This window comes from Mauremys mutica, chromosome 1 (genome assembly GCF_020497125.1).
Source record: "Mauremys mutica isolate MM-2020 ecotype Southern chromosome 1, ASM2049712v1, whole genome shotgun sequence".
NCBI lineage: Eukaryota > Metazoa > Chordata > Testudines > Geoemydidae > Mauremys > Mauremys mutica.
The window spans coordinates 134,849,782-134,876,597 of record NC_059072.1 but is presented as its reverse complement, the minus strand read 5'-3'; the positions used below and the strand labels follow the sequence as shown (position 1 = coordinate 134,876,597).

The window sequence follows — 26,816 nt, the reverse complement described above, 5'->3', positions numbered from 1 at the left end:
TGGAATGGGAGCAGGGATGAGGAGTTTATGGTGCAGGAGGGGGCTCAGGTCTGGGGCAGAGGGTTGGGGCACAGGAGGGGGTGTGGCATGTGGGCTCCGGGTGGCACTTACGTCGGGGGGCTCCCTGGAAGTGGTGACATGTCCCTCTGAATCCTAGGTGGAGGCATGGCCAAGAGGCTCTGCATGCTCACTGCCTCCACCCGCAGGTTGCAGTTCCAGGCCAATGGGAACCGCAGAGCCGGCGCTCAATGTGGGGGTGGCATGCAGAACCCTCTAGAAGCTGAGGGATATGTCATCACTTTCGGGGAGCTGCACGGAGCCAGGTAGGGAGCCTGCCAGTCCCACCAACCGGACTTTTAACGGCCCAGTCAGCAGTGCTTGGCACTTGGCAATTCTAAGCTACACACTGCAGTGAAAAGCAGGCTGTGTCCAGGCTGCGGTGTGTAGCTACATGTCTCAGTGAAAGGCAGAGGAGGCAGTGGGGAAAGATTGAGCCTGCCAGAGCCTTTCCTTGCGTCTGTAATCTTTCCATGAAGTGGGGAAAGGCTCTGGCAGGCAGAAGATGGTGGGACCTTTTCCCACTTCCTCTCCGTTGCCAGTGTTCCCTGGGAATAACTGCAGCAGTGAGGAAAGGCTCCCACAGCTCCCTGATGCTGGAGCCCTTCCCCACTGCAGAGAGCCTTCCCCATGCTGCTGAAAAGAAGCATGCAGCATAGACTTACCTTTTAGTGTGCGGCAACAACCGAAAACATTTATAAGCTACCAGCTTTCTAAGAAAGGGCCAGGGAATAATAAGTTATGTATTTTCATGCCATTATATAAACCATGGATCAGTCCAGAATTTGGATAATATATCAAGGTTAAAAAAATGCAACAAACACAGGATGCACTAGAAAAAGGCAACAAAAATGGCCAAAGGCCTAAAGAGGTATTCTGCATTTGCAAGTTTCCATATACAGAGAGGAAAAACTAGGGCTGGGATTTTCAAAGATGTCTATGGGAGTTAGCTGCCCAAAATCCCAGAGAATAAGAACATAAGAATGGTCCTACTGGGTCAGACCAAAGGTCCACCTAGCCCAGTATCCCGTCTTCTGACAGTGGCCAGTGCCAGGTGCTTCAGAGGGAATGAACAGAACAGGTAATCATCAAGTGATCCATCCTCTGTCACTCATTCCTAGCTTCTGGCAAACAGAGGCTAGGGACACCATTCCTGCCCATCCTGGCTAATAGCCATTGATGGACCTATCCTCCATGAAATTATCCAGTTCTTTTTTGAACCCTGTTATGGTCTTGGCCTTCACAACATCCTCTGCCAAGGAGTTCCACAGGTTGACTGTGCATTGTGTGAAGAAATACTTCCTTTTATTTGTTTTAAACCTGCTACCTATTAATTTCATTGGGTGACCCCTAGTTCTTGTGTTATGAGAAGTAGTAAACAACACTGCTTTATCTACTTTCTCTATTCCAGTCATGATTTTATAGACCTCAATCATATCTCCCCTTAGCTGTCTCTTTTCCAAGCTGAAAAGTCCCAGTCTTATTAATCTCTCCTCATACAGAGGCCTTTCCATACCCCTAATCATTTTTGTTGCCCTTTTCTGAATTTTTTCCAATTCCAATATATCTTTTTTGAGATGGGGGCAACCACATCTGCACACAGTATTTAAGATGTGGCCGTACCATGGATTTTTATAGAGGCAACATGATATTTTCTGTCCTATTATCTATTCCTTTCTTAATTATTCCCAGCATTCTGTTCGCTTGTCAATGGGATTTATGTGCCTGATTTCTTTAGGGTCCTTTGAAAAACCTCAGCCTAAGGGCTTGGCTACACTTGAAAGTTGCAGCGCTGGGAGTTACAGCGCTGGTCGTGCAGCTGTGCAGGGCCAGTGCTGGTGTGTGGCCACACTCACAGCTACCAGCGCTGGTGTGTGGCCACATTTGCAGCATTTACAGCGCTGTTGGGAGTGCTGCATTATGGGCAACTATCCCAGCATTCAAGTGGCAACAACGTGCTTTTCAAAAGAGGGAGGTGGAGGGTGGTGTACTGTGACAGGGAGCGGGGAAGATAGAGAGAGTGGATTTTTGGAGCCAACACTGTGTGTTAGCTTCCCTGGATTGAAAAATCACAAAATGTTTGCGAACCCTTAGTCTTAATTGCAAACAGCCTGCATCCAACACTGTTTCTCTGTCAAGCAAACTGCTTGCCTCTCATTTGATCGTTCACAGCCAGGTACAGATAGCTCCTGTTTGCTGTGATCAGTGTTTGTTTTTTAGATAAGCAGTTCAACGGAGCTCCGATCGGAGTTCACAACAAAACGAAGAGAGGCTGCATAACAAAACAAAGGAAGTAATTTAGTTAAAAGCATTCTGGGATATCTCCTTATTCCCTGGAGGCCAATAAAAGCGCTGGTGTGTGTCCACACTTGATGAGCAGCGCTGGATCACCAGCGCTGCAATCGCTACACCCCAACCTGGCCAGGTGTACAGCCAGCGCTGCAGCCAGGGAGTTGCAGCGCTGGATGTGCCTTGCAGGTGTGGACGGTTACTAATTGCAGCACTGGAAAGCCTCTACCAGCGCTGCAACTTGCAAGTGTAGCCAAGCCCTAAGGCTAACATTTTCAAGCTTGGCAGCCTAAATGCATAGGCAGACAGTGAGTGGACTGATTTAATCAGGTCTGAGCACCTGCACGCCCTGCTAGCTTGGCACTGCTGATTAAATCAGACCTCTTTTACCTAAGTGGCTAAATATGGATGTAGGTGCCTATTTGTAGGGACCCAGCTTTGAAAATATTTTGCCTAAGACAATTGTTGGTGGAAAGGAGACAAATAAGAGGCGATTGAGCTACATAAACTTCCATGCTAAAATCTAATATTAAGGAAACCTTAAATCTGAAAAATAGTGGTGAGAAGACAATGTGGGAGGATCAAGATGACTCTGCCCTTTATATCCTTTGTTGGAGGCAGAAAGAAGTGCAGGGCCCATGCTTCATCCCAGCTTGTCGCTCAAGTCCACCTGGCGCACGCATACCTAAGTGGGATTTGTGCAATCACTTAAGAAGAACTGTAGAATTAAAGTAAAATGGAATTACTATGAATCTACTCCAACAGAGATAAGATCAGCCCTTTAGATTTCACTGAAATTCACATGTCTGTGTTTAAATACTCACATTTTCCTCTGGCAAAGAATGCTTGCCTTTCTGTGGAGGGGCAAGATCTTTGCAAAGACAAGGGCCTGGTTCTCAGTTATGTGAAAGCCCCTTTACACAGAATCAGGCCCCCAAGGCTCTTTTTCATGGGTAGCCAGTGTTCAGAACAAACTATTTCCTGCTTTGCCCTGAATATGAAGATGCTTCCTTCAGTTCACTGCTTCTCTATTGAGTCTTTTCAGGAATCCTGCTAATATTCTTCTCACTGTCTTACAGCTGTAAAGTGAAAAAATATCCCCACAACCTCCCAACACTTAGTGTCGTTCTTATATTCATGAATGAGGCAATGTCGATCATCTTACGTGCAATTACCAGTATAATTAACCGAACGCCTTCTCATTTGCTGAAAGAAATTGTCCTGGTAGATGATTACAGCTCAAATGGTAAGTGACACAGTTAAGGCATAGACATCTTCATTTGCTTTTGGGTGCTCCTTGCAGGTGACAGACCATGTTTTAACAGTGCAAAGTTCTGAGTCTGACTCTGCAGCTTTATTCAGTAGCTGTTTTGTCACTGGATTGGGGATAATGAGGATTTGTCATTACATGTCTAAACCCAAACTGCACTGGAAATTACTTAAACTCATGCTCATTGAACTGCAGCCCATTGTCAAATCTATTTCTGCTAGACATGGTATATCTAATATAATAATGCCTGACAACAGGGGCGGCTCCAGGCCCCAGCACGCCAAGTGTGTGCTTGGGGCGGCACGCCGTGGGGGGCGCCTTGTCGGTCGCCGGGAGGGTGGCAGGCGGTCCCGCGGCTTCGGTGGAGCATCTGCAGGCATGTCTGCGGGAGGTCCACTGGAGCCGCGGGACCAGCGGACCCTCCGCAGGCATGTCTGCGGGAGGTCCACCGGAGCCGCGGGACCGGCGACCGGCAGAGCGCCCCCCGCGGCGTGCCACTGTGCTTGGGGTGGCGAAATGGCTAGAGCCGCCCCTGCCTGACAATCACCTGTTTAGCTGTAGTATCTTCCAGTAAGGCTATCTCTGGGAAGTGAGAGAAATAATCTAGGACATGTACATATTTTTTTCCAGTCAACATAAACAAATCTATGCCTACTGTGCTCCAGGGGGATAGTTTTTCTTGTGCTACCAACATGGCTCTTTTGCTTGACTTGGCTTGTATTTCTGGAGGATGCAACAAGCCTTGACAGATTCCCGAATATTGCTGTTCGTTTGAGGCCAGTATAAATTGTCTCTCACCCGTCTTAGATTTTTTCAATCCTTAAAAGACCATCATGTATCCCTTTAAATTTATTTGTCTGTAGCACCTTAGTAATCCCATCTAGGACTGAAAACTTCCCCTGAATCAGTGAAAGGGGCTGGGAACATGTTGTCCCAGCCATTCTGTGCCAATAGCCTTAATTATTTTCTGTAGGGTCTCATCCTGAACAGTAGCTCTGGCAATCACAATCCACATTTCATGTGAGATTGCACAGGGTTGGTTTTTTTCCAATCAGATTGACCTATACAATGTCTAGCTCTGGACTTGCTCCACTGCATTTTTTGTCAAATGCTCTAGAGTGTGTGTGTCAGCAGAGACCAAATCTCTCCCAGTTTTGTACTGAATGTACAAATCAGGCAGTTGTAGCTGAAAAACACAATCTCTGTATTCTCAGGGAGTTGTTTGCCAGGCCCCTTTTGGCAATGGCAATAAGTGGTATATGGTCAGTTTTAGCTAACACTCGTCTCCCATAAATAAAGACACGAAACGCTTCACATTCATGGATTAAGGTCAAAGCCTCTTTCTCTGTTTGGGTATACTGATACTCAGTTTTTGTAAGCGCTCATGACACACGTCACTGCTCTCCAATTTTGACCATTCTGCTGTAGGAGGACTGCACTCTTACTCTCCTTGGAGGTGACTGTGGACAACTTAGTTTTGTGCTTAGTGTTCTATTACCTCAGGACTGGGGCCTCTTTAATTAATGCCTTCAGTTTCTCAAACTCTTTATTAAGATTTGCATCCTGTGCCCATTGGACATATGTGAACAACGGTGTTCTCAGTTTCCTGGCTTGATCAGATAAATTAAGGACAAATTTGCCTATGTTGTTCACTGTTCCAAGGAATCATTGTATCCCTTCCTTGTCTGAGGAAGGTCTCTCTCAGTCAGTCCTATTGAAGCTGTTTCTATTGTATGAAATACTTAGTCATTGGAACCTGGGTCTCACAGGTGGGTGACCTAGCCATTAGGCTATAGAGTCATTGTTACTTAAATATTATTTGGGCCAGGAAGAGAGTATGTTATACACACCTTCAACAGGTGAGATTGAGACAGATCTACTCCAGAATACCCTATAGCCCACTCATTAGGGCACTCTCCTGGGAGGTGGGAGACCCGAATTAAGTCCAATGAGTGCTCTAACCATTAGGGTATAGGCAGTGATGAGCTGCCAACATTTTAACAACCGGTTCCCTATAAAAAGTTCTGATTTAAGGGCGGGAAGCGGAGGAGGGGCCGGAGCAGGCGGAGACATACTTGTGGGGCCGGAGGCCCCTCCAGGGCCTGGGGCAAATTGCCCCATTTGGCCCCCCCCAGCAGCCCTAGAGCTTGCAGCCCCCTCCCCCCTTATCTTGCTGGCACCTCAAAGCAACTCCGGAGCTCAGCTGAGCTGCCCAGCTGATGCCGGCGGCTGGCCACACTGCAGCTGGGGGGAAGCAGGGGAAGGGCCGGGGGAGCCTCAGCCCAGGGGCGGCTCTAGGCACCAGCAAAACAAGCTGGTGCCTAGGGCGGCAAAATGTAGGGGGCGTTCCCTGCCGCCGGGGGGGGGGGGGCGGCAGGCTGGGCCGGCGGACCTGCTGCAGTCATGCCTGCGGGAGGTCCACCGGAGCCCCGGGACGACCGGACCTGCCGCAGGCATGACTGCGGAGGGGGCGCTCGTCCCGCGGCTCGGCTGGACCTCCCGCAGGCATGACTGCGGACGGTTCGCTGGTCCCGCGGCTCGGCGGGACCTCCCGCAGGCATGCCTGCGGCAGCTCAACCGGAGCCGCCGGACCAGCGAACCGCCCGCAGCTGCGGGAGGTCCCGCCGAGCCGCGCGACCAGCGGACCCTCCACAGTCATGCCCGCGGGAGGTCCGCTGCTCCCGCGGCTCCGGGGCGCCTCCTGCGCATGACTGCTTGGGGCGGCCAAAAATGTAGAGCCGCCCCTGCCTCAGCCTCCCCAGCTGGGAATCCTGGGAGCAACAGGATGGTCCGGCCCACGAACCAGAGTTCTTTGCCCACCCCCTGGCCCTTTAACAACCGGTTCTCCACAGAGGTCTAATTTTAGCAACCGGTTCTTGGGAACCTGTGGGAACCTGCTGCAGCTCACCACTGGATATAGGCTAGAAGAGGACATCCTTCTCAGAGGTCACCTACTGCACTAAACTGAGAACTCCTGTTGGATTGGGGTTTGCAGGCAAGATAGATGTAGGAATGCCCATTTTGTGGATCCCACTGGGGTTTAGGTGCTGAGTAGCTCAGTGGCTGGGTGGCTTTGCAAATGTCTATTGCCAGAAATGTAGGCATCTTGGGGATTTCACTTGCAGAAACTTAGGTGCCTAGGGAATTTAGGAGCCTATAGGCTTAGGTGACATCTAAGCAGGAATTTGGAGGATCTAAAGTTTGGATTTAGACACCTAAAGTGGCAGTTAGATGTTTAAATCTCTTTATGGATCTTGCCCCAGCTCCCCCCCACCCCCGATCAAAATGTCATGTATGCAAACCTTAGTACCCTCTAGACCATCAAAAAGCTGTATTTTCCAGGTATCAAACACAAACCAAATAGCATTCTACAGATATAATGTCTGCCAAAGCGGGTGTTTACTGCACAATCATGTGCTCTATTTTTCTAAGAGAACCTGATAGAATTCTGCTGACACATCAAGAATAGAAGAATATTTGGCAACAGCCATCTCTCCAAAAATGTCTCCCTTTGTAGGTAGTGGAAAATGTTCCCTTTTCACATATATTTTAAAATTAATTTGGGTCTGTACATAAGCGAAGGGGTCCATCTTTTCCTCTACCATTACCAACGAATGTACCCATTTCAGTGGTCCCTACTTGCTTTACGGTCCCCAGAGCAATGAGCCTATCCAGCTCCTTTTTTAGTCTCTGCCTCTGGGATGATGAGACGTTTCCTAGGGGTGTGAATTGTGGCACGGGTTGTGCTCTTTCAGTTCCATTCTGCACTCTGCTGAGAGCTTTCCTATCCCCTAGAAGGCATCTTCAAACTCTGCCTTAATTGTTTTGGTCCCTCGTCTCTCCAGTGAGTGCACCCTCTTGATGGGACCAAGGGGGTGACATGTTTTTACCCAATAACAGGTTATTTTTCCCCCTGATAATATTGCATGCTGTATCTCTTCCAGTTTATTTACCCATACATCAAGCTTATATATTCTGCTAGTGAGGATCAGCTCACCATTGTAAGACCTGTGTTTTACAAGCTCAAAAATTTATCTCCTCTACAAACAGGAGTAGGTCCAATAAAAGATATTACCTTACCTACCTTATTTCTCATGTCTTGGATTGGACCTGGCTGCAACACTGCAAACTTCTGTGTTTTACCTGTTTATCTTTCATACCTGTGACATTTTGTGTGTGTGTGCTAGTAACACTTTCTGGCAACACGGCTTGTGCAAAAGTATCCAACTTAAAATTAATAAGTGTCCCATTTGCTTTCAGGTTGGCAGGCCAAGAATCTTGTGCTGCAATGTTGTCCATTACTCCTAGGAAGAATTCAGCTGAGCTAGTGGTGCTGTCAATGTCCACTGTGTCCATGCTATGCACCATCTGCTGGTGTTTGCAAACTCTTGCAAAATGATGTGATCTATTGCAGTTCCTGCATCTTTTCTCATAGGCCAGGCACTGTTTTGGCTTGTGGCTGTCACTATGTGTGCAGTGCCATGTGCTGTTTTTGCTGGACTCTGAGAGCCATGTGCCTTTCTGCCTCAAGTGTCTTTTTGTGTGTGTCACAGGGTCCACTTACCAAAGGTGGTGCCTCCTCCTTGTCGCTCTGGGGATTAGCTGATTCCAGGTCTGACGCCTTCTTTCTGCTTCTTGCCATGCACCCTGCCTTCTCTTCCTTGCTCCCAGTGAGACAAGATGCCTGGTCTTCGTGGCTTAGCCCTTCATTCAAGTCACATGTGTCTTCCCCTTCCAGGGTATCAAACTCTTCCAGAGCAAACTGTTCCAGGCAGTCTGCTTTCCACTGCCTGGTCTATGCCACTTCCCCAGTGGCTGGTAAGGGAACCCGGACCTGCCCTCTGCTCTGGGTTCCAGCCCAGGTATCCTCTAGCCAGCACCCAAGGACTGTTCAATCCTGGACATTGCTATTTGTTCCCTGAGCCTTTCCTTACTTTCTGGCTTTTCCTCTTTCCCTGAGTTTGCCAGCCCCACCTTCCAGGGAGTAGCTAAGGTTACTTGACTCTATAGCTCCAAACATATCTCCCTTCTCCTAAGGAGTGACTGCAGACTACTTCCCTGCAGCCCTTTACTGCTATCAGTTCCCTTGCATATGGAAGCCCCACCTGTTCCTGCACAAGTGATGTTTCCCTAATTAGGGCCTTCATCTCAGCCTTAATTCCCCCACCTTGCAACCTAATTGGTTAATTGGCCTATCTGGCCTCCATTAACACCTTCAGGGCAAGTGTGGGGTGAAACACCACTTTACAGTGTGGTATTTTGGATTCTCTATGTAATCCTTCTGCCCGTCTGAGTTGGCAGCAACAAGGACCAGGTTCAGTATCTAGGCATTCCATTTTAATAACGCAATGCAAAACAGGCTTGAGCCCCCACCCAGTGACCTGAGACAATTACATACCACCCCCCAGGTGTGGGGGGTGGTATGCCCCAAGCGGCAATACTTCTCCTCTTGCAAGTACAGAGTCTGGGTGTAGCAAAATCCTTTTAATAAAGGAGGGAAACAATGCAGCATTATGTTGGGGAAACACCACAAACAGGATTCATTAGACAAACCATGAGCAAAATACCCACCCCCAAGTAAGTTTGGCAGTATCCTTTTCCCTCTCAGGGTCTTATGTCCAACAACCCAAAAGGCTCTGTCCCTGGTCAGTGCAGCCCCAGAGTTCAAAAGTTTATCTGCAGAGTTTTACCTCGCAGCCTGGGAGGGGGGGGGGGGCGCACAGCAGTGTTAAGGGACAGCTTACATGGTCCGAGGCCAACTGACCCACCTCTCCATAGGGTTCTGCTACAGCCTTCACCACGAGCCACTTCGCCAGCTGCTCCGCTCCACCAGCTGTCCCGCAAGCCGCTCCAGTCAGCCTGCAAACTACTCCACCAGCCACTCAGCAACATAGCTTCAGGCCCCCCCAGCACTCAGTGATTTCAGCTTGAAGTAGGGGAGCCTCAGTGCTGGTGAACTATTGGCCCAACGTGAATTCAGCTCAGCAGCCTATAACTAGACTCCCAGTGGAATTAAAATTAGCTCTGATATTTCACAGTGGAGAGAGAAGGTGCAATTGGCATTTCATGCCCTCAAAAAGGGCCCATACTATCAGGTACAAATACTTGTCCCAAACCCCTTCTCAATTTACTAGGTTTTGGAACCCATGCCCCTTGTCTAGAGAGTGCTACTTAGTTGATGGCAAGTCCCTCTGTCATAAAACAGTTTCATTGTCTTTGATTCACATAATCAGGGTAACAACACTTTATTCTTCCTGTCCCAATAACAGAAACTGGGGATCCCACAGCAGCCAAAGTGACCATTTGGGCTGCTGTGGGTTCATGATAGGCGGGATGGGTGTGCCTATGCAAACAAGATCTGCCTCTGAAATTCTTTTCCACAACTCGCCACAATTCACCACCAGATGTCAGGGTAGAGCTCATCCTGACTCTGCTTACATCTATCATGTCCACAGTGTCAGAGCACTGTCCACCCTCATTCTGGACTGGGTGACTTCCTTTGCTTGCAAAATTCCAGTTGCTTAGTCAAGGTTTAACTCTGTGTTTCCCAGTAGTCTCTCTGAGGTTTTTTTGTTCCAGATGTCAACCACAATCAGGTCTTTTGTTAGAGGCTTAGGTGGGAGCTTCTGTCTCCAAAACTGAAAGATTGTCTCTTCAGCTTCATTTCAGTTGCAAGCTTTTTATAGTTTTACTTTCTTTTTGTACCCTCAGGTTAAAAACATCTCTCCCCTAGGTCTCATTTTTACATGAAGTGCAGAACTCTTCAAATTTCCATATTGCACCTTCATAGCTGGTCCTGTGTGCCTGAACTGAACACCGTTGAATGCATCAAGTGTATCACAACCTGCTATTGTCAGAAATAAGGCTACTTTCTATTGTCCTTTTCACAGGCCTTCATTGCTTGCAGATGCACAGTGAAGTGCTTCTTAATTCTCTTCTGATTTTCTTCCATGTTCCCAGAGAGTCTTAGCTCTGGTGAAGCTTTTAACTGCTCCAATCTTCCACCCAGGTTATTTTCTTTAATTTCTGTTTACTCCTGGGGCCATCTGATGTTCAGGAATTGCTCTGAACCCAAAGTGTTTGAAAGAGATCCTCTGTATTTAGTGACACAGTTCCCAAGTGCCTCTGCATAACACAACATAGGTTCTGCAGCACCCTGCTCCCTGTAAGCTGCCTGTCTTTGAAGCTAAACCACTTAACGGTACAGTTCCCAATACCACATGGTGTACTGGGATATAGCTATGAGATTAAACCAAAAAAGTGAACATTTAAGCTGATTATCAGGATAAACTTCCTGACAGTGATATTTTAGGCTGAGGAATAGGATCCCTAGAGAAGTAATGGAAGCCTCATTGCTCTTAAAATTTGACTGGACAAAGCATTAGGAAATCTACTGTCCACAGGGAGATGGACTGGTTCATCCGCAGATCTTTTCCATTTTGAATTTCTATAATTCTCTAGGTAGATCCTTCTTGTTTCTGCCTGTGGAGAAGGAAATGGTGGCCCTATGTCCCAGGAGAGCACATCCCTACTCATATTACCTAGATGTGTGTTTAGCATTTTCATGTTGGTAAACTCTTTTTCAGGTGCAGTTAACTGTAGACACAAATGCTAGCAGTTAGACATCTAATTGCCTGGTCTTTGGACACAATCAGGAAGTTAGAGGTCTAATGTCTGGTATATGTGCCATAGTTATTGTGGGTGCAATTAAGTTTGGGCACAAAATTGTGTCCCCCAAAATAGAAGCTGGGTTTAAAAATCAGTCTGTTAAGTCCTGGATGAGCTGTTACCCTAGGTCAAGGTTTACTTCCTGAGAAGTTCTTTGGAGTAACCAAATAATTTAGCCATTATTTTTGAGGGAAGAAATTTACACTGAGGTTGGGGCTGGGAAAAGATGGAAAAGGTTTATCTAATTGCTCTTTTCTGTTTCCCAATCTCAACAATTTCCATTAACGGGGAAAAAAAAACATGCTAAAATGTGCCATACTATTTTTAGAGGATCTAAAAGGACATTTGGATGAACAGATAAAAAATTACAATGCAAAACACCCTGGATTGCTAAAAATTGTGAGGCATCAGAAGAGAGAAGGCCTAACACAAGCTCGGATTTCCGGCTGGGAAGCATCTACTGCTGATGTTGTCGCAATCTTGGATGCCCATATTGAAGTGAATGTTGGCTGGTAAGATTGAGGGAATTGTTTTCTGGGAGGGAGGAGTCTAACTGTGGAGCTGAGGTGCATGGATTTGCTTCTGCCTCACCAAACAATGCCATTGTGTACAAGGCTGGCCTTAGAGAAAGTGGTGCCCTGGGCAAACCCCCTGCAACTTCATCTCCTTCCCCGGCCAGGAGCCGGTTTGACCTGCTCACTCCCTCCATCAAGCTGGGCCACAGTGCCCCCTGCCCATGGTGCCCTAGGCAGTCACCCATCCCGAAGGTCAGTCCTGATTGTGTATGGCAAGTAGAGGTCACCAGCTGGATGTTTACTTTTGATTGGTGAAGGGATGCATGGTTTGAAAAAGAACTGGGCACATTCAAATTAGGGAAGCAGTCAAATAACAGAATAGTCTGTTTAGAGAAGTGCAGGCAAGCAGCGTCTAGGTTCTTTGTATCTGTATTAGTGGGCAGGAGATTGCGTGTCCTTTTGTATGTGTATGCACAAGGGAGACAATCAGAACATATGCAGATTGTTTTCTTTAAATACCAAGGTCCTGATCTATTCCTTTCTAGGTACTTGTAAAGAGCAATAGCATCAATTGACTCTTTAAATAGGAGTTAAATCAAACTAATGTGTACCTGTTGTCTATTTAGCATTGTTAATTATTATTACCAATTAATGATTGCATATAGAGTTATAGATGTTCATGAATCATTACAAAGAGAACCAAGACCAGTGGTTTGAGCATTGGCCTGCTAAACCCAGGGTTGTGAGTTCAATCCTTGAGGGGGCCATTTAGGGATTTGGGGATTGGTCCTGCTTTGAGCAGGGGGTTGGACTAGATGATCTCCTGAGTTCCCTTCCAACCCTAATAATCTATGATTCTAAGACAAGGTCCCTGTTAACAGGTACTTATACTATAGTTTAGATCAGTGTATTTACCCTCCCTTTCTGTACCCTCTCTCTCTAACATATGTCTATCCTTGTTGGTTGGGTTCAGTGCTTGACCACTGCTCACATTGTTTCACTTCCCTAGCAGACAGCGTTTCATCTCTGAGACTGTGGGCTGGTCTACACTAAGGGGAAAAATCGATATAAGATACGCAACTTCAGCTACGTGAATAACGTAGCTGAAGTCGAAGTATCATATATCGATAACTTACCCGTCCTCACGGCGCGGGATCGATGTCCGGGGCTCTCCATGTCGACGCCGCCACCGCCGTTCGCGGCGGTGGAGTTCCGGAATCGATAGAAGCGCGTTCGGGGATCGATATATCGCGTCTAGATGAGACGCGATATATCGATCCCTGAAAAATCGATCGCTACCCGCCGATACGGCGGGTAGTGTAGACGTAGCCTGTGTTGCATCTCTAATCTTACCCTACCCCGGGCTATGATGGCCTTATTCATCACAGACCGCACAACCAGGGACGACTCCTATTTGTTGTTATTTTTATTGCAATAGCACGTAGAGGCCAGCTGTGGTCACTCAATTAGGGTAAACCCCAAAGAATGGGGCAGACAATCCCCAAAAAGCTGGTGAACATTCCAGTACTTATATTTACCAAGCCAGCATAAAAGAGCTTCTTTTATACCTTAGTGGTTACCCAGAAGTTCAAACAACACAGTTATCTTAAAGTGATCCAGCCTCAAACCTCCACCCTGGTACCCACATTAAATATGGTTTCTGAAAATCTTATCATATAAAAGAAAGGGTTCTACCAATCCCAAAGGATGAGACATATTACCTCCCAGGTTAATGAATGTTTCGGAACTTACCCAAATACATGCATACAGCCAATTCTTATTAACTAAACTAAAATGTATTAAAAACAAGAGAGAGAGAGAGAGTATGGTTAAAAGATCAATATACAGACATGAGTTCAGTTCTTAAGATTTTAATTCATAGCAAAGATGGTGAGCTTTGTAGTTGCAAAGAGTTCTTTCAGGTGTTAGTCTTTAAGGTTCCACAAGTACTCCTGTTCTTCTTTCAGAAATAGTCCATAGGTTATAGTCCAATGTTTATATTTCAGAGCGATCCAGTTAGAACTGGGTTCTCAGTCCTTATGGCCTAAATTTCCCCTGTATGAAGCCTTAAGCAGATCTGAGAGGAACAGGATCAGGACCCAAGGATCTTTTACACAATGTCATGTCCTTTTTGACAAGTTGGAGTTCCTCTGGGAAAAAAAGTAATTAGGATGACTTTGAAGGAGGTCCTTCACCAGTAGTAAGCTATATGAATTAACATAAGGCAATTTATTTGTTCCTCCACCATTCACAATACATTTCAAAGAGAGATGAATACAGAGCTATCTTGTGTTTACAATTAATTTAAATATCATGATGTTCTTTTGATCTTCTGATTAACAGAATACAACATAGACAGGGACTGTTGATTACATTGTTGACCCTCCTCATAGATATGTAAATTAAATACACAAAAACACAAACATTATCTCCCCACATGTTTTTAAGGGTTGTTTAATTTGCAGCATGTTTAACCCTTTCTGGTCACATGCCACTACTGGTCATTACTTGGTAGAGCTGAGAGAGGAGCCAAGGGCTCAGTCATCTCTTTGGTCTCAATTCTAAGAAATGGGCTGCCCATTTCAGCATTTCGGTACCATGCACTTTGGTTCACCAGGTCCATACTTGCTGCAAGGTGAAAATAATATTTTTATTCATTATCTTAGGGCTGAACCTATTCTGTCTCGAATCAAGGAAGATCGCACTGTTATAATATCACCGGTATTTGACAATGTTCGCTTTGATGACTTTGAACTTCTTGAGTATGCGGTGGCTGCAGATGGATTTGACTGGGCACTATGGTGCCTCTATGAACCGTTACCAAAAGAATGGTATGCGCTCAAAGATGAAACGGCTCCAGTCCGGTAAGTCTGAATAGTATTCTTGAGGGAACAAAGACCTCAGACATCTGAGATGTTTTCAGACTCACCTTTAAAACTAACAAGGATAGGGTTTTCTCATGTGGGTGGTTTCAGAGTAGCAGCCATGTTAGTCTGTATCTGCAAAAAGAACAGGAATACTTGTGGCACCTTAGAGACTAACACATTTATTTGAGCCCACTTCTTCGGATGCACCCGAAAAATGGGTGGCTAAGATATCTGCAAAATGCAGGTGAGTTGAAATTGTCAGTTTTGGTCTGAGAGTCGTGTAGTAAACATTAGAGAACTCATGTTGTCCCATGTGGTCTGTGTAAAAGAAAGATCCAGGCTTTCCAGCATTCTAAGTCTGGTCCTAAATATTTCTCCCTCTGCAATCTTGGGCAAATAATTTAATCTGTCTGTCCAAGTTTCCCATCTATAAATGGATAATAATACTTACCTACTGTCACAGTTGAGAGTTAGCTGTACCTCTGACCCTTCTCTAGGGGTATGTCTGCACTGCAGTCAGACACCCATGAGTGGCCCATTCCAGCTGACTCGGGATTTATGGGGCTTAGGCTAAGGGGCTGTTTAGTTGTGGTGTAGACATTACGGCATGGGTGGCAGCCTGAGCTCTAGTACCCTCCCACCTTGCCGGGTCCTGAACATCTACACCACAATTAAACAGATCCCTGAGCCCAAGCCCCTTAGCCTAGATCAGCTGGCATGGGCCAGCCAGCACAGCACAGCCATGGGTTTTTAATTGCAGTGTAGACATACTCTATGTCCGCCTGAGTGCAACCTCTGGAAGTGACAGGCCCTGTGCCTTTTCTTTACCTCCTTGTGGTGGAATCTCAATTTCCCCACTCTGACAGGAATACCAGATTACAGGCCTCTGCAGACCAACTGACTCCTCAGCAGGCCCGAGTGGGTTCAAGCCCTGCAATTCTTCCCTTAGGAAGCTGTGACCAGTATATGATGAGAGTGGTGTGAAACAGCCTTTTCAACAAATAAAAATTGTTTCATCTTAACAGGAGTAACACAGAGTAACAAGAAAAGGGTCTTGACACAACAGTCTACATGCATTACTTTCTTACCTACAACTTAGATAGGCCTGGCTTACCCAAACACCCCCACTTCTGGGGCTGGGGTTCAGTCTGCTTCTCCACAGTCCCTGTCGCTCTCAAATTTGGTCAAAACAGTTTATGTATCTTGCTGGGTTGCTCTGAGGTAACATCACAGTTAATAGCTCTTGGTGTTTGCTGAGGAACTTTTATCTGGGCCTTTCCTCCCTTTCCTGGGATCTAGCCCCTTATAAACATGTAACAAACAATATAATAACAAAGATATAGATCATTCATGAGATATGACAGGCATCTTCCAAGTCCTTCACACCTACCTCTAGGGTTGCCGACTTTCTAAACGCACAAAACCGAACACCCTAGCCCCACCCCTTCCCCAAGGCCCCACCCCCACTCACTACATTCCCCCTCCCTCGGTGACTCCCCTCACTCACTTTCACTGAGCTGGGACAGGGGTGCAGGAGGGGGTGAGGGCTCTAACTGGGAGTGTGGGCTCTAGGGTAGGGCCAGAAATGAGGGGTTCAGGGTGTGGGAGGGGTCTCTGAGATGGGACAGGGAGTTGAGGTGCAAGAGTGAGTGAGGGCTCCAGCTGTGGGTGTGGGCTCTGGGATGCAGGAGGGGGCTCTGAGTTGGGGGGCTCTGGGCTGGGGCAGCGGGTTGGGGTGCAAGCTTACCACAGGCAGCTCTCAGTCAGTGGTGCTGTGGGTCTAAGGCAGGCTCCCTACCTGTCCTGGCACCATGCTGCACCCGGTGCAGGAGGGGAGGGACAGGAGGCTCGTCGCACTGCTCTCGCCCCCAGGCACCGCCTCCCCAAGCTCCCATTGTCTGTGGTTCCCAGCCAATGGGAGTGGGGAGCCAGTGCTTAGGGTGGGGACAGTGCACAGAGCCCCATGACCCCCCTGCTTAGGGGCCGGACCTGCTGGCCACTTTCGGGGTGCAGCGCGGTGCTAGGACAGGGAGGGACCAAGCTGCCTTAGCCCCTCAGCACCAATGACCAGACTTTTAACAGCCTGATTGGCAGTGCTGACCAGAGCCGCCAGGAAACTGGACACCTGGCAACCCTACCTACTTCACATATGGTGGTGTGAACATTCTCTTGTTAAAGTAGTGCATTTTGGAGATGAAAGTCATTATGTACAAGGTATGCAAAATAAATAAACCATTATGAGGCATTTAATGTCCATATTCAACAGAAAGGATTAATGAATCCTGTATTTGCATGCTGCTAACATAACGCCACCCTGAATAAATTCATTACACACTCAGACACTGGTAATGGGTAAATACCTAGATAGATAAGGATGGGCAGAATTTGGCACTAAATGCATTTATGGAAATGTCCACTGTAAATACAGGGTGGTGGTAGAAATGGGATGGGAAGAAACCAAATCTAGCTAAAGAGCAATTTACTAGGGACCCCCAAACTAGCACAAACAAAATAAGAATTGTCTCAATGAGCCCAATACTCAGTCTCTCAGTGAACAGGAAATTCAAAAGAGCATAATTAATTCTCAAATGATTGTTTATTCCTCTTCCTGTTTATTTTGTAGTTTATTTCTTCTCTCCAACTGTATCTATTCTCTTTCCCAGGAGTCCTTCTATTATGGGGATACTTGCTGCACATAGAGTGTTTTTGGGTGAGATTGGGGTACTGGATGGCGGAATGCATATATACGGAGGGGAGAATGTGGAACTTGGCCTACGGGTACGTTTACTTCTGCTTCTCTTATAAAATAAATAACATAAGCGTGGGGACCTGATTTTCAAAAGAACTCAGGGCCAGATTTCTAAGTGCTCAACACAGACAATTGAGCTCAGTTTTTCAAAAGAGTTCAGCTCCCATTTCAGTACTGAAATGAAATGGGCAGATTTTCAAAAGTGCTGAGCACCTAGTAGCTATTGTGGTTAGATGTTCGGCTGCCTGTACGTGTTTTTTCCTGTGTGCTGTCCCAGCTCTGCACAGACAACTGGCATGGCAGACCTTGAGTGAACCGCCCAATGACCACAAGATCTGTTAAGGTATGAAGGCACCAGGCCAGGTTTATTGTCGACAAAGCATGGTAATAGCACCTGGCAGACTCTACAAGGATACTAATACATGTATGCCCTTGACAATGGGCACAGCTCAGTGAATGGTGGGACTTTCCATTTCCCCCTCACCTGGACAAAGATACTCCCTCTGAGATACCTCTTTATACCTTGATACAAACAAGTTATGTACTGCCCCTCTGACATAGTTACTGCCCCCTGACATGGCTAGTTATCACCCATCACATTGTACATGTTGATTTGATCAAAACATCTCTATTACGTACTGTCATCCTGACCTTACCTTTTGGGAGGGGTCAGTGTGTTCCTGTTAGCCTTGGGGAATGTTTTTGTACCATCCTTGATATCGGGGTGTTCTGGTTCCACTTGATAGCGGGAGGTGTTTGTGTGAGCACTTCTAGAAATGTGTATTTCTGCAATATCATCCCTGTTCTTGCCAGATCCTGTGAGCAGGTCCTGCCTCATACCAGGTCTCTGATACAAGGGCTTGTGTCTCAGGCTCTCTTCCTATTACAGCTATTATTGTGACACTTATGGCCAGACATTCTAAAGAGTTCAGCTCCTGACATGCTGAGGCCTTGTCTACATGGCGAGTTATTGTGTAGCAAGGCAGAATGTGAATCTACAGTGCAGTAACTTGGTGTCAGGTATCGTCCCACGTGGACACTGCTACAGCACGGCAGAAATCCCAGAGTGCAGCTTGGCGTATTATACTTTCAAGTAGTCAAGCCACACTCCGGGATGTTCATTGCACTATGGCAGTGTCCACATGGAGCATTGCGGCATGGCAAGCTGGTGCACAGTAGAGTCACACGGTGAAGACAAACCATGAACTCTTCGAAAACATGCAATATGAACTTATTTTGATGCCTAAAAAAGGAACTAAGCTCTCTTGCAAATCTGGCCCAGTGAGCAAATATAGAACTGCTGAGTGTAGTAATGTACAGCTCTCTGCACAAAGTTACTGTGATGGATGCTTGCTATCCTAACAGTAGAACTGGATTAATTTTGCACATTTTAGTCTCAAAAGTGGTAAGCATAATTTCAATGGCCATGAAGTTCACAAAGGTTCAAACAAGTCCACCTTTCTTATATTCAGAATCCACAGGCAAGGTTTGAGTTTGCAATGGTTTATGCACTGTTACACAGCTTTCCTGATTCATCAAATGTGGCTTTAGTTTCCAGACTGGAAATTATTATTTTAGGTTTTAATTCCATGATAGAGGAGACAGCAAATACACATTCAGAAAGAAATGTAGAGGACAGGTGCTGGCTGAGTGTGGGATGGAGTTTGAAGGAGAGGACTGTGTACAGCAGGGGGATCAGTAGAACAAATTAATAATGACAGGTAAACATAGAGAAAGAAAGATAAGATAGAAAACCAGGAAGGGAAGAATTTCACACAAAGTGTACTCAGCTGTTGTCTTCCCTGCCACAGTAAGTCATAAAGAACATTGCTAAGATTGTATAGTGTTATGTCCATTGATAACATAAATATACAAGCTAAGATAAGTGTAAACTTCACGAAGTTTACAAGCTGGAGGCAGGAGGGAAATCCAAATTGTGAAATATTAACCAATTGGAGAGTGACACTATGGGGTACAAGGTCTTGCAGTGTACTCCTCAGGAGCATTATATATTGACCCAGCAGGACACCAGGCTGATTCAACATAGGAAGTGCTGTAAGAAGGGGCCAAGGCATTAGAAAGGCAATACCACAGAAAGGGACCTCCGCAACCCCCATGTTAATCAGTAAACCTCAGAAGCCTCTCCTCAGGTAACATGATGTAGTACTTGAGACCCCAGGGCTACCACCTCAAAGTGCCAGGGGGATCTTTGAAGACATAAGTCAGGTTCTTGGTTTTACCTTTCATTTAAAATTCAGCACTTACAGCTGCACAATGCTCCCTAATGCCTTGCCTCAGTCATGTTGCCTCAGTACTGATTTAAAGGGAAGACCGTTGAGCCTTAAATCACCAGCACTACTTGCTGCAGCATGTAGGTTTTCTGCTGATAGAATTTCAGACACATTTATTTCCTTTCAAGCTGCGAGCCTCCAAAGAAAACTGTCCCTTTCCTCATATTTAGTGTCCCCTCTTCTCAGATAAATATTGATAATGGATTTGTAAATCATTTGATGATTGCTAATTAACATTTAGCAGCAGCAGTGGGAACATGTTACATATAGTGATTAAACTAGAAGAAGGATGGTCCAGTCATTAGTTTGCTAGCCTGGGATTTGGGAGACCTCAGGTTAATTCCCTGCTCTGCCGCAGACTTCCTGTGTGACCTTGGGCAAGTCCCTTAGCCTCTCTTTGCCTCAGTTCCCCATCTGTAAACTAGGGATACCAGCAATGCCCTGCCTTTCAGAGATTTTGAGAGGATCAGGCCTGCTGATGGGGGCAAGGGGGGCAAAGGTGGCAATTGCCCAGGGACCTGGGTGATTTAAAAGGGCCCAGGACCTCCCGGATGCCACCGCTGCCAGCAGCACAGTGGGGCTAAGGCAGGCTTCCTGCCCACCCTCACTCCGCACTGTTCCTGGAAGCAGCCGGCACGTCCTAGCGGCCCCTGGTAGGGGGTCTCTGCGTGTTAATCCCACCCTGAGTGCTGACTCCGCAGAGCCCATTGGCTGACAAGTGCCTGCAGGCAGCAGCTTGCGGAGACCCCCCAGGGCCCCCCGCCTAGGAACTGCTGCCAGAGGGGTGTGCCAGTGGCTTTCAGTAGCTGCCCAAGGTAGGTGCTAACGCCCTGACTCGCTCCTGAACCCCAACCCCCTGCCCCAGCCTACGGCCCGCAGCCCCACCCAAACTTCCTCCCGTAGCCCAACCCTGCACCCCCTCCTACCCCCTCCTGCACCCAAACTCCCTTCCAGAGCCTGCACCCATAGCCTCTCCCAGAGCCCACATCCCTTCCCTCCTACACCCAAACTCCCTCCCAGAGCCTGCACCCCCTCCTACACCCCAACCCATTGCTCCAGCCTGGTGAAAATGAGTGAGGGTGGGGGAGAGTGAGTGACGGAGGGAGGGAGAGATGGAGCAAGCAGGGGTGGGACCTTGGAGAAGGCACAGGACAGGGGCATGGTCTCAGTGAAGGGGTGGGCTGGGGGGCAGAGCAAGTGTCTTTGGGTTTGTGCAGTTAGACAGTTGGCAGCCCTACCTGTTGGACATGTGGAAGCCCTGGCTGTGCTGGAAGAGTGCGCCCAGCAGCACCAGCCAGTGCAAGCTCATCACCACCTAAATGTCAGGCAGACCACGTCTGCACAGGCGCGGCTTGTACGTGCCTGGAGACCTATTGACTGTTCTGCCCTGGGGCTGGGAATTGCTGTCAACGGGCCTGGTGAGGATATATACATTAGAGATTGTGAGGTGCCCACTGTTACTACAGCAATAGGGACCATTCAGTATCTAATTGATAGGCAGAATGTATTTTGTCTTATTCAACAGCAACTACTGCAGTGACAGCACTGATATCCTGTGAAGAGAATCCCAGGTAGCTTTCTGTGGCTAGAAGGGTGGTGACTGCATCTCAAGGACTCACGTGTGAAGTGTGGGAGGAATAAATATGGTAGATTCAGAGTACTCAGGATCCACCTAGGGAAAAGGTGGGATTGACACGTGTGACAAAGTTCCTCCTCTGCCTTGGTGGGTCCTGCACTTATTGGCAGATTTGCTCACCTCACAGATTCACCCTGTGGGTCAGGAAACAGCCCAGAGACCTTCCCCTCTGGTAGAAGCCACAATCCAGCTCAATTCCTCCTGTGTTGGATCAGGAGTTGGGAGGTTTGAGGGGAACCTGGGACTACCCTCTACTCAGTCCAGGGCCCTGTGGACTGCAGCTGTCTAGAGTACTTCCTGGTACAGTTGCGCAACAGCTACAACTCCCTGGGCTACTCCCCCATGGCCTCCTCCCAACACCTTCTTTGTCCTCACCACCGGACCTTCCTCCTGATGTCTGATAACACTTGTACTTCTCAGTCCTCCAGCAGTGTGCCTACTCACTCTCAGCTTCTTGCACACCTCTTGCTCCCAGTGCCTCCCTCATACACACTTCTTCTCCTCTGACTCCCTTTGGCCTGACTGGAGTGAGCCCTTTTATAGCATTAGAGGGGCCTTAATTAGTGTCAGGTGCTTAACAGCCTCACCTGACTCTTAGCAGGTTGACTGGAGTCAGGTGCTCTCATTAGCCTGGAGCAGCCCCTGCTCTGGTCACTCAGGGAACAGAAAACTCTTTCTCTAGTGGCCAGAAGACCTCCCTTCTGCTACTCTGCTGTAGGAGCTAGGAGGGAGAGGGCTGCTGCTGCTGTTGCTGTTCCTGCTGGGCCCTCGCTGCTGCTGCTGCTCCGGCTGCTCCCCTGGCTGGGCTAGACACCACCACCCACACCCTTTCTCTGCTATCTGCTTGTTGGCTGGCTAATAGCTTTCCCCCCCACCACCCAGTTGCTGCTGTTACTCCACCTACAGCCCCTTGGGGGGGGGGGCTGGCCTGCTCCCCGGAGGAGGGGAGTGAGGGACCCCAGCTCCAGCCCTTGTTGCTGAGGAAGCCACCACCACCATCTTCTGAGTGGGGTCCCTCCTGCCTAGCCACCAGACCACCACCTGGAGCTGCTGGAGCTGCTGTGTTAGCTGCTGGGGAGCTGCTGGAGCCCCGAGGAGAAGGAGAGTGCTGCCTGCTGCTGCTGGAGGACCTCGTAGAGACTCTGAAGGCCACCGTGGAGGGGGCACCTAAGGACTGAGTATTTTTCGGACTGTGCTCTTGTGGTGGGGGCTTGGACTGTGTCTGTTGGGACACTGGGGGTGTGGCATGGAGCCTGCCCCCGGTCCATCTGTGTCCCCCTTCGCCCCCACCACCGTCGTTGCCCCCTCCACCACCCCCGCTGGCGTTTTTCCATCTGCCTCATTCTCCTGCCTCTGGGACTGAGCTGCTCACCTGGCTTGTCACGCCCACCTCCACCATTTGGGCCTGCAGCAGCAGCCAGCTGCATTGACTTTTTGCACAAGTGCCCGTGGGCGCACCCCCCACCCCCACCCCCTTGGCCTGGCCCCCTCTCCTTTGCCACATTTGTCTGCCCCACCCATTTCCTCTGTGGCCCTGACTGTCCTGCCCCAGCCCTGCAGCTAGCCCCGTGGTCCCACTGCCCTGTTCCTAGTTTGATTTTCCCCCCCAGCCCTGTGATCCCCCAGCCCTGATTGGCCCCTCCCCCGTGCGCCCATGCCCCCTCCCATGCGCTTGTGCCCTTCCCCATTTGAGTTTGCCCTTGTTCACTGCACCACCCCTATGTTGTTAGCCCCCCTGATCCCCTAGTGCAACTAGAGGAGCCGGAATTCCCCTCTGGGTCGGTGGCCTGCCACCCTCCCGCCCCTGGGTCCTTGCTTGCTCCCCACGCCCCTTTAGTCTTCCCTTTCTGGCACCCTCCTCCCCTGCCTGCAGCCTAGCGGGGAGGGGTGGTCACCTCCTTTCCCTCCCCTCCCCTCGCTGTTTGTCCCCCTTCCCGCTCTCGTTATGGCAGGGGACGCGGCGGGGGAGACCCCTCGCGATGCTCCCACCGCCCCTCCTCCCGAAACCCCCGTGTCCCATCCCCAAGCCTCTACCTCGTCCGCCGCTGCCGGTTTGCCTGCCACTGCCCCCGCTGGGGCACCGGCAATGGCGAGTATCGGGGAGACGTCCGCTGCTGCCACGTCCTTCGCCCCTTCCGATTCGGAGGGAGCCCCCCCAGCCGGTCGGAAAGATCGGGGTGGGAAGAAGGGTAAGGGCCCAGCTATGAAGACCAGGCCCTCCATGGCGGGGACTACCCCCGCTGCCGTGGTCCCGCTACCGGCCGGGGCATCCCTCCCCGCTGTTCCCTCTACCAGCTCTGCAGGTGTCCCTCCCCCGGCCCCCAGGGCATATGCCCAGGTGGCGGCGGCCCCCCCGCATGCCGCTACTCCTCCGCCTGCCGCTTCCACTACCATCTCTAGCGGCCGGGGCCCCTTTCCCACCTTGACTAGGAAGCACGGAGTCCGTTGCCTCCTGGTGCCCACCTCGCCCCACGTCGAAACCTATGTGAGGGCGTTGGCGAGGGTAGTGGGGCCCACGGCCATTGTGGCGGCCTCCAAAATGTACGGGAAGGTGGTTTTCTTCCTGCCGTCGGAGGCCGCCGCCCAGGAAGCGGTGGAGACGGGTCTGGCAGTGGGGGGCGTGTTTGTGCCCCTGGAGCCCTTGGAAGACCTGGGGGTCCGCTTGGTCCTGACCTCCGTCCCTCCCTTCCTGCCCAATGCCGCCCTGCTGCCCGCCCTTTCTGCCCTGGGGCGCCCTATTTCTGTCATCAGCCCTCTCCCGTTGGGCTGCAAGGACCCCGCCCTCCGTCACGTCCTCTCGTTCCGCCGGCAAGTGCAGCTTCAACTGCCGCCGGAGGCACGTGACGGAGAGGCGCTCGAGGGGTCCTTTGTGGTCCCCTACCAGGGAGCCCGCTACCGGGTGCATTATTCAACGGGGGAGGCCCGGTGCTACCTCTGCCGGGTGATGGGGCACGTCCGGAGGGACTGCCCCTTGGCCCGGCACGGAGGAGCGTCCGGGACCCCCGAGCCCCGGTATGGCGCCGGCCCCGTCACCGCCAGTGCCCCTAGCTGCCCAGCACCTGAAGCTGCCCCTCCTCCTTCTCAGTCCACCGCTGTGGAGGAGGGTGCGGCGGAGATAACGCCGGGCGTGGGAGAGGGCCCGCCCCAGGGAGACTCCTCCCTCGTTCCTGTTGCCCCTCCGTTGCCTCCCCGAGTCCCTAAGCCGCTGCCCTTGCCCCCAGACCTGACCCCTGTTAGCCAGCCCCCGGATGATGCCATGGAGGGCTGGTCCTTAGTGCAGGGGAAGCGGGGCAAGCGGAAGGCTCCGGTCCCATTACATCTTTCGGATTCGGAGGCCCCCCGGAAGAGCAGGAAGGGGGTCTCTGATGACGAGCCTTCCGCTTTGCCCCCTGACGACGCCCGTTTTGTGGTGCTGGCTGGGCACGACGTGGCAGCACCGGACAGTGACGCTGCCCCTCCTCCGGGGTCCCTTCCCGAGAACGCCCCCAAGGGAGCCCCTCTTGCCCGCTTGCCATCCGCACCCCCTGCGAGCGCTGAGGTGGGCGTCGCTTCGGGTGGTGGCAGGGAGGGCCCCGGGGTGGCGGACGGCGATCTCCCCTCCATCTATGAGGAGATCGAGGCCCTGGGTCTGACCCCAGTTACACAGGGGGAGGACGGCCCTTTGCAAACGGGCCTCGATCTGAGCAACCTCACTACGGTCCCCCTGTCCCCGGGTTCCCTACTCCTGACTGGTGCTTCTGCTCCCGCCTCCGAGGGTCCCCTGGGGTCTTCCATCAGCCCGGCTGCAGGTGGCACCTCACTGACGGCTGCCGAGCCCATTGAGGCGACGGTCGGTGCCCCGCTACCCGGACCCGATTCCCAGGGGGTGTCCCTCTTGGGTGTGGGCCAACCGACCCCTGGCCCTACTCTTGTCCCCTCCACCTCCCGTGATGCCACTGCTGCCCCTGGGGATACTCCCCAGGGTGCGGCCTTAGTTGTTTTTCCCTGCTCTGACCCATCAGGGGCTGCTGCTCTCCTTCCGCCGCCCCCTGTTGAACTGGGGAGCGGGGCGGGCCGCGTGGCGTCGGCCCATCGGACGCCACGTCGAGGGTCTGCCCCCTGCCTGCCCGCCTCGGTGGGCCACGGGGCTGTGACGGGGGCCCCGCTGGGGGACGGTTCTCGATCCGTTACCCCGCCCCCCCATGCGCTGAGGGAGGAGCTGCGGGAGTTCCTTGAGGACGTCCGTGGCTCCCGTAACTAAGTCCATCTTGCGCTCCAGCGGTGGGGGGATTTCCATCTAATCCTCCGGGCCGCAAAGGCCCTCATGGGGGAGGGTAAGGGGACCGGGAAGCAGGCCGCCGCGGCCTACCGGCGGGTCTGCTTCTTCCGTGACTCTCTACTCACCCACGGGTTTGGTCACGGATTGCTGCGCGGCCCGACGGAGGCCGTGGGCGTGTCTGCCGGCGAGGATCCCCCCAAACACTCCTCATGGCGACGATCATCTTTGCCACTTTGAACGCCCGGGGCTGTAGGATGGGTCTCCGCAGGAGCCAGGTGCTCTCCTTCCTTCGGGACGGAGGGTACTCTGTGGTTTTCCTGCAGGAGACCCCTACGGATCCGGCCGCTGAAGCTAGCTGGCGGCTGGAGTGGGGGGACAGGGTCTACTTTAGCCAATTCTCGGTTCGCTCGGCGGGAGTGGCGACCCTGTTCTCCCCCAACCTACGGCCCGAAGTGCTGGGGGTCGCCGAGGCTGTGCCGGGCCGCCTGCTGCACCTCCGGGTCCGCATGGAGGGGCTTGTGGTTAATCTCGTCAACGTCTATGCCCCGACATCGGGCCCGGAGAGGTTGCGTTTTTACCGGCAGGCGTCCGCCTTCCTCGGCTCCCTGGATCCTCGTGAGTGCCTGGTCCTGGGCGGGGACTTTAACACCACCCTCGAGGAACGGGACCGCTCGGGGACCGAGCAGTGCCCGGCCGCAGCGGACGTCCTCCGGGAGATCGTCGAACGCCACTCCCTGGTGGACGTCTGGCGCGACCACCACCCGGACGACGTCTCGACTTTCACCTTCGTCCGGGTGGAGGCCCATCGGTCGCGCCACTCCCGGCTGGACTGCATTTATCTGTCACGTTTCCACCTTTCACGAGCCCACTCCTCCAGCGTTCGGCCGGCCCCCTTTTCTGATCACCACCTTGCCGCCGTAACGGCCTCTCTCTGCGTGGAGAGGCCGGGGCCGGCCTACTGGCATTTTAATAATAGTTTGCTGGAGGACGCGGGCTTCGTGGCGTCCTTCCGGGAGTTCTGGCTGGCCTGGCGAGGGCAGAGACGCGCCTTTCCCTCGGCGCGGCGATGGTGGGACCTGGGGAAGGTGCGCGCCCGGCTCTTCTGCCGCGACTACACCCGGGGCGCCAGCCGACGGAGGGATGCGGCGATAGAGCAGTTGGAACGGGAGGTTTTGAAGCTGGAGAGGCGTCTGGCCGCCAGCCCCGAGGATCCATC

The 26,816-nt window shown here is 50.8% G+C and overlaps 1 protein-coding gene across 1 annotated transcript in view; it reads left to right on the top strand.

Annotated features, from left to right (window-relative positions):
- The window catches only part of GALNT8 (polypeptide N-acetylgalactosaminyltransferase 8), a 55,815-nt gene that overhangs the window by 17,412 nt on the left and 11,587 nt on the right, over positions 1 to 26,816 (top strand). The window contains exons 3-6 of the mRNA XM_044990664.1: positions 3,434 to 3,592; positions 11,613 to 11,796; positions 14,466 to 14,663; positions 17,330 to 17,444. Coding sequence (XP_044846599.1) covers positions 3,434 to 3,592; positions 11,613 to 11,796; positions 14,466 to 14,663; positions 17,330 to 17,444 — 656 coding nt within the window. The remainder of the gene's footprint in view (positions 1 to 3,433; positions 3,593 to 11,612; positions 11,797 to 14,465; positions 14,664 to 17,329; positions 17,445 to 26,816) is intronic.